General features: G+C 42.4%; 1 protein-coding gene across 3 annotated transcripts in view; it reads right to left on the bottom strand.

Annotated features, from left to right (window-relative positions):
- Apaf1 (apoptotic peptidase activating factor 1) overlaps positions 1-7,837 on the bottom strand; it is a 91,211-nt gene that overhangs the window by 78,217 nt on the left and 5,157 nt on the right. For all 3 annotated transcript variants that reach the window (XM_029482685.1, XM_021173539.2, XM_029482686.1), the window contains one exon: positions 6,615-6,812. In XM_029482685.1, coding sequence (XP_029338545.1) covers positions 6,615-6,812 — 198 coding nt within the window. The remainder of the gene's footprint in view (positions 1-6,614; positions 6,813-7,837) is intronic.

Consider the following 7,837-nt stretch of genomic DNA (forward strand, 5'->3'; position numbering starts at 1 on the left):
AGTGAGTTCCAGGACAGCCAGGGCTACACAGAGAAACCCTGTCTCGAAAAAACAACAAAAAAAGGACAAGGCTGAAAAGTATGGCTTTTAGAGGAAGGCAGAGAAGAAATGCTACCATTTTACTTGCAGAAACTTCCAGAAGTTCTTCACTAGGATGAAACGGTGGGTCCTATAGCTGTGGTCTGTATGTGTAGATTTGGAAACACACTCAAAGTATTTCTAACAATCCACTCCAAGCTGTTCACCACGATAACCTTCGAGGTGAAATTTAGAATCAGGAGACTGGCAAATGAAGACAGCCGTTACTTCTTTTGCTGCCTCTCTGTTTGGTGACTGAACCCAGGAGACATCACGTATGCCAGCCAAGCCCTCTACCCACCCAGCTGGCCCAGCTGTCTTGTTGGGTGTTTCTGAGACAGCATCTCACCCTGCAGCCTATGTCAGCCTCAACCTCCCAATTCTCTTGCCTCAGACTCCTGAATAAACCTGCACACTTGGCTTACTTTTACTTCTTTTTAAATAAAAATTTCTACCTTTAAAATACTTCAATTTGTAATTCTTGAAAAAAATGGGTTTTCTACTTTTTTTTTAATTGTCCCAGAATTTTAAAAACCTAAAAGTATCTTAATGGAGCTACTCAGTAAAGTCTTCCTCAGTTTAGTATAATTTTCTTAGGTTAGAGCCCTTCCTATCCTAAATTGAAGACTACTAGGGCATTATAAGCATATGGGAAAAACAACCCATAAATGCTCTATTGATCTACAAATCTACCATGACAGCATAGCGTTTAGTTAAACAGTGAACTGTTATTTCTACATTTTAGGAAGAATCTAAACATCTTAACTATGGGCACAAGAGGGAGCAATTTAGCCTTGAATGAGGCTTGTACATATATATGCATTCAGAGAAATTTATTCAAAGAAATACTGCCTTTATTCGGGGGGGGGGGGGGGGGGAAGAGGTCTCGTTCTATTTTGACATGATGTTTTTCTGCTAGCAATTAATAATCTAACAGCATCAAGGAAATCTTGGAAAGGACAGAACTAAATAAATAAGCAGCCTATAGAAAAGGCTTTCAAGTTATCAAAACAGAAGAGGGCCGGCAATAAAGCTCAGTGAGTTAAGGCCCAACCTAACAACCTCAGTTCAAGCCCTGAAATCCACACGGCAGGAGAGGTATCATGGCATACTCATACACTACTGTAACTAGTTTAAAGATATGCTGACTATATATATCCATGTACACACATATGAAACAAATTGTTAAACTTTCAAAAGAAAACTAGTCTACTTAAAAATGAATCCCAGCACTTGGATCTCACAAAAGTATATGAAGGATATAAGCTCAGATGTACCAAGGAGTTACTAGTGTATCTGGGATTTTCCCAAAGCAAAGTGGCTAGAGACAGGAGAGATGGCCCTGTTGGTAAAGTGCTTGCACAAACATCAAGCAAGAGCACCTAAATGTAATCCCTAACACCAATGCAAAAAGCCAGGTATGGCAGGGTGGAAGGGCATGCCTGAAATCGGAGGAGAAAGGCATATCTCTCTGAACAGCTGACTAGCTAGCCTAGCTCAATCATTGAGCTCTGGGTTCAGTGAGATACCCAGTCTCAAAATATAAAGTGGAGAGCAATTGAAGACGATACCTAATGTTGACCTCTGGCCTCCACAAGTACATGTGTACACACATGCTCACACACTCACACACACACACTTGTCCACAAACACACAGATACATACGTGTACACGTTTGCACATACACACACATGCTCTCACACACACATGTACACACACACACACACAAACACACACAGTGGTTTATTATATGATATTTCCTAAGCTACTAATCCTATAAGTTATTCACTTTTAACCTCTAAAATTGAAAGTTCATCATCAGATAGAGGAACTTAAATGAGGTATTCTTTAAATATATACTTTTTAAAAGTTCATCACGAAATTGAAATGAAAACAATTCTTTACAGTAAAGGAACTTAAGTCCATTTTATCCTAAAATATCTTTAGTATCCAATTCTGCAGCAGTTTATTAGGGTTTTGTTCTGTTTTAGACAGGATCTCACTGTATAGCCTTGGCTATCCAAGAACTCACTATTAGATGAGGCTGGCCTTGAACTCAGAGATCTACCTACCATTGCCTTGGTTTGTTTGTTTGCTTGCTTGCTTGATTGATTGATTGTTTTTTGGTTTTTTGGGGTTTTTTGGTTTTTTGAGACAGGGTTTCTCTGTGTTGCCCTGGCTGTCCTGAAACTCACTCTATAGACCAGGCTGGCCTCAAACTCACAAATCCACCTGCATCTGCCTCCCAAGTGCTGTGATTAAAGACATATTGCCATTGCCCAGCTCTACCATTGCCTCTCATGTGCTGGAATTAATGGCATGAGCCACCATGTCCAGGCAGCCAAAGAGGTTTTAAAAAACATTCCAAAGCTCTGAAGACTTTCAAGGAGCTGATAAGTCCCAAGAAAAGTCTCTTATAACGAAAAGAAAAGCTAAGAGCTAAGTCTGGGCATCCTGTCAAAATTGCCATCAACACTGCCAAGAAAGCCTAACAAGTTGTAAACTAAACCCATGTGTGCACAAAGATGTTCCCTAGACTCTATCTTGCTAATCTCTTACAGGCTTATTACTTCATCCATTTAACGTGTCATGTAAAGCACCATGATCACTGGTTAAGACTTGTACTTTTAAAATGATCACTACAAGTCAGAAACTGTCATTGAATTCCCTGCAAGTGTTAAATAAGACTCACTAAAAAATGAAGGAGCTGGTGAGACATACAGACATTAACACCAAACCTGACAGCCTGAGTTTGGATCCCCAGAACCTACACAGTGGAAAGACAGAGACAAATCTCACCAACCGTCCTCCAGCCTTCACACATGTGCACTCACGTGTGACTACACACATACGCAGCTACACACACATAAAGATGAATATTGTTAGAAACCGTAAAAGAATGAAGGAAGGTAAACACTGGGGTGGTTGTACATTTATTGCTGGTGAATATCATCAGAACGCTGCCAAGCCAATCCGACCCCTCTTCTGCCCGCCATGTCTTATGCCTCTCCACTCGACCTCACCCCATCCTTCCCAGCTCCTCCATTCCTAGTCTGCTCCTCCATTCCTAGTCTGCTCCTCCATTCCTAGTCAGCTCCTCCATTCCTAGTCTGCTCCTCCATTCCTAGTCTGCCTAGCAAACGTTGATTCATTCTCTAAAATCTAGCTAAATGCCATCTCATTCAAGAAACCCACCTCTTCCTCTAGAAAGTAAGATTCCTTCCTTCTAACTTTGTACCAGTGGCTGCTCTTCCAGAGGTCCTGAGTTCAATTCCCAGCAACCACATGGTAACTCTCAATCATCTGTAGCAGAATCTGATTCCCTCTTCTAGTGTGTCTGAAGACAGAGCACTCGTACATATTAAATAAGTAAATCTTTTTAAAAGATAGCCTATATTTTCTACCTTTCAGTTTTTCATATATACAGTAATTTCATCACATACCTGTTCCTCTACTAGACTAGTAATGAATCCCTCAAATGCACAGACTTCTTTTTTGATCTCCCATGCCCAAAACTGTCACTTACACAGTAGGCTCTCAAATGTTGACTGCATACATGAGTATTCGAAGAAAGGAAAGTCATTGTGGTGGTTTGAATGAGGGAATAGCACTATTAGGAGGTGTGACCTTCCTGGAGTAGGTGTGGCCTTGTTGGAGGAAGTGTGTCACTGTGGGGGTGGGCTCTGAGACACTCATCCTACCTACCTAGAAGCCAGTCTTCTGTCTGCTTTCGATGTAGCATTCTCAGCTCCTCCAGCACCATGCCTGCCTGGACTTTGACATGCTTCCCACCATGACAATAAACTGAACCTCAGAGCCTATAAGCCAGTCCTAATTTATTATCCTTTATAAGAGTTGTCTTTGCATGGTACCTCTTCACAGGAATGAAAAGCCTAGCTAAGATAGTCAGTTCCCAGATGACCAATGGAAAAAGGGAGCTGAGGAGAAGGCCCAGCAGGTAAAAGCACTTGCTACAAGCATGAGGGCCTGTCTCAGATCTCCGGCACTCGTGTACATACCAAGTGGCTGAAGTGGCTCATTTATAATCCCAGTACCCAAGAGGCAGAGACAGGATCCCCAGATTGAACTGGCCAGTTATACCCACTCACCCAGTGAGCTCTGGATTCAAGTGAGCAACCCTGCCTCAGCATATGAAGTGGATAAGGACTAAAGAGAACCAATGTCGGCCTCTAGCTTTCACACACACATACACACTCACATGGATATACACACATGTATCTACACACATGCAAACATATATATACATACATATATATATATATATATACACACTATTATATATGTGTGTGTGTATATATATACGTATATATTTATACACACATACATATGCATGTCACGCAAATATATGCATATGCTACATAGTTTTATGTCAACTTGACACAAGGTAAAGTCATTTGAGAAGAGGGAACCTCAATTTAAAACATGACTTCATAAGACATAAGCCTATAGGGCATTTTCTTAAGGATTGATGGGGGAGGGCCAGCCTGGGTAGCATAGTTCATGCCACCCTTAGACTGCTGATCCTGGGTTCTATAAGAAAGCAGGCTAAGCAAGCCATGATGAGCAAGCCACTAAGTAGCATTTGTCCACGGCTCCTACATGAGCTCCTCTGCCTCCAGGTTCCTGCCGTTTGCACTCCTGTCCTGGCTTCCTTCAGTGATGAACACTAAGTGTAAGCCAAATAAACCCTTTCTTCCCCAAGTGGCTTTTGGTCATAGTATTTCATCCCAGCAACAGCAACCCTAATCAAGGCGATGTATGAAAAGAAAAAGAAGAAATATTTATAGAAATGGAAGAACTGAGATCAGAGGGCAAGGTGCTTGCTGCCAAACCTGAGTACTTGAGATTTATCCTGAGAACCCAACTGTGCAAGGAGAGGACCAATTCCCACCAAGCGCCCTCAGGCCTCCATACGCACGCTGTGGCCCACAAGTCCTGTAGCACGCCTATATGTTTGCACACACACAAGTAATACAATGTTTAATTTTTTAAAAAATGAAGTGGAATTGTTTAAATTAATATCAGCTACCAGATACATGTAAAAACCATTCCCCAGGAGAGCCACTGATAGAAATGAGTTTCTGAGACACTCTTTCCCTATAGCATCATCTGCCAGAATAAAAGGTGTAAGCATAGGCCTGCCTTTTTCAGTCCTACAACCTCCAAACTGTTACAGTGCTAGAGAACTCGCTTCTCTCCAGTGACACAGCACCATCGAATACCTCTGAAAACAAGCAGGCTACACTGTGACAGATAAGGCAGAAGACAATTCCTAATTTCATATGCCCATGTTGGGCAAAATCATAGTCTCCTAAAACTGTCCACACCCCATCCACATTTTGGTAAATAATTTACTGTACATGGCAAAGGGGACTTTATAGGCTTGGTAATTAAGGATTTGGGAATGATATTATCCTGGATTATAAAATAAACCTGATGTAATCCCAGGGCCCTTATAAAGAGGGAAGCAAGTCCAAGTCACAAAACAAAATGTGGCCCAGTGTGGTGGTGAATGCCTTTAATTACAGCATTCAGGAAGCAGATGTACACAGATCTCTGTGAGTTCAAGGCCAGCCTGAACTACATAGCAAATTCTAGGGTTTCTGGGCCTCTGTAGAGAGACCCTGTGTCAAAAACAAACAAACAAACAAAAGGTTGGATGGTGGTTGCACACACCTTTAAACCCAGCACTTGGGAAGCAGAGACAGGTAGATCTCTGAGTTCAAGGCCAGCCTAGTCTATGGAGTGAGCCCAGGACAGCCAGGGCTACACAGGGAAACCTTGTCTCAGGGGAACTGTGTGGAACAGGAACAAGATGTAAAAATGCAACTCAGTGGTCAAACATCCGTTCGCAGGCAAGAGGCCCTGGGTTTGATCCCCAGCACCTATGACTCACCCTCAAAAACCACAGAAAAAGAAGCAGAGGACAGAGCAAATCAGTATCACTGAGAAACAGGCAGAATGAGATGCTCTGCACTGCTGGTTTTGAAGAAGGAACTATGAGGTAAGGAAATGTAGGCTCCTTCCTGAGGTAGAAAACTCAAGGACAGAAATTCCCCTCAAGAACCTACAAAGGAGTTCGGTTCTAATGCTTTGATTCCATCCTAGTTATAAAAACAAAAACAAAAACAAAACCTGGGCTTCTTGAGATGGCTCTGAGGTTAAGAGCACTGGCTGCTCTTCCAGAGGTGCTGAGTTCAATTCCCAGCAACCATGTAGTGGCTCAGAGCAGTCAGTGCTCTCACCCACTAAGCCATCTTGACAGCCCGACCGATCTGGTGCCTCCTTATGGTGTGCAGGCATACACGCAGGCAGAATTGTATACATAATAAATAACTAAATCTTAAAAGAAAAACAAGACAAGAGCTGTGCATTGTTCAAAGTCACTAAATTTGTAGTACTTTATTACCAGCAGCAACAGTAAACCCCTAAAAGCAACAATAACTAAAAAAACTAGTGTTCACATAACAACAATATCTTGAAAAGCAGAGTCCAAGCACAGTGATGGTGCTTACCTTCTAAGAGGGAGTGATCTCGAACGGCTTCCGCAGCTAACACAGACTTGCCACAGCCTGCCATCCCATAGATGGTGACCCACCCTGGTTCTCCATTCAGTTTCCAGAGCTTCTGCTGAATCGCATGGACCAGCTTCTTTCTAGTAACGAAAATAACCGGCCTCTGGGGTACTCCACCTTCACACAGCACTGTCCTTACTGAAATCCAAACCAAGCAGGAATGAACAAAACTTGGAAGTGACTACTTTTCGAGTAATCTTCCCATGAATCCCAGGCTTAGCCTCAAAATTTTCTAAGACAAAACTCAAAATACGACTAGAATATGAAGGTTACCCTTCCACTGTCTCAGAACACAAAGAACAAGAAGCACATATTCTTCAAGATTACCACACACAACAGAAGTCTCCATCTATCCCTGCCTTACATACACTATCAGTGCCTGGCCCTCTGGCCTCTTTTGTCTTTGTTGAATACTGGGAAGGACTAAAGGTATACAGTTCAGTGCCTGAGTTTGCTTAACATGTGCAAGGTCATAGGTTCGATCCCAAGAACCACAACAAGAAACGAGGGAAGGGAAAGGACAATAAAGCATCTCAGCAGGTAAAGGCACTTGCTGCTAAGTGTGAGGACCCAAGTTCTAACCCAGCTGTCCTTTGACTCCCCACATGTGCACCAGAGCATGCATTATAAATAAATGTGTTTTAAAAAAGAAACTTTGGGCTGGAGAGATGGCTCAGCAGTTAAGAGCACTAACTGCTCTCCCAGAGGTCCTGAGTTCAATTCCCAGGACCCACATGGTAGCTCACAACCATCTGTAATGAGATCTGATGCCCTCTTCTGGTGTGTCTGAAGACAGCTACATAGTGTTGTACATAAAATATATAAAATCTTTTTAAAAAGAAAGACACTGTATAAGACTGGGAAGGATGTAAAGGGAACAATGTTTATGAAATTCCTTTTAAAAAATATAGACTTCTGGGCTGGAGAGATGGTTCAGTGGTTAAGAGCACTAACTGCTCTTCTAGAGGTCCTGAGTTCAATTTCCACCAACCACATGGTAGCTCACAACCATTTATAAGGAGAGCTGATCTCGGAGCTGGTGAGATGGCTCAGTGGTTAAGAGTGCCGACTGCTCTTCCAAAGGTCCTGAGTTCAAATCCCAGCAACCACATGGTGGCTCACAACCATCCGTAACAGAATCTGATGCCCTCTTCTGGAGTGTC

Source organism: Mus caroli, chromosome 10 (assembly GCF_900094665.2).
Source record: "Mus caroli chromosome 10, CAROLI_EIJ_v1.1, whole genome shotgun sequence".
Taxonomy (NCBI): Eukaryota; Metazoa; Chordata; class Mammalia; order Rodentia; family Muridae; genus Mus; species Mus caroli.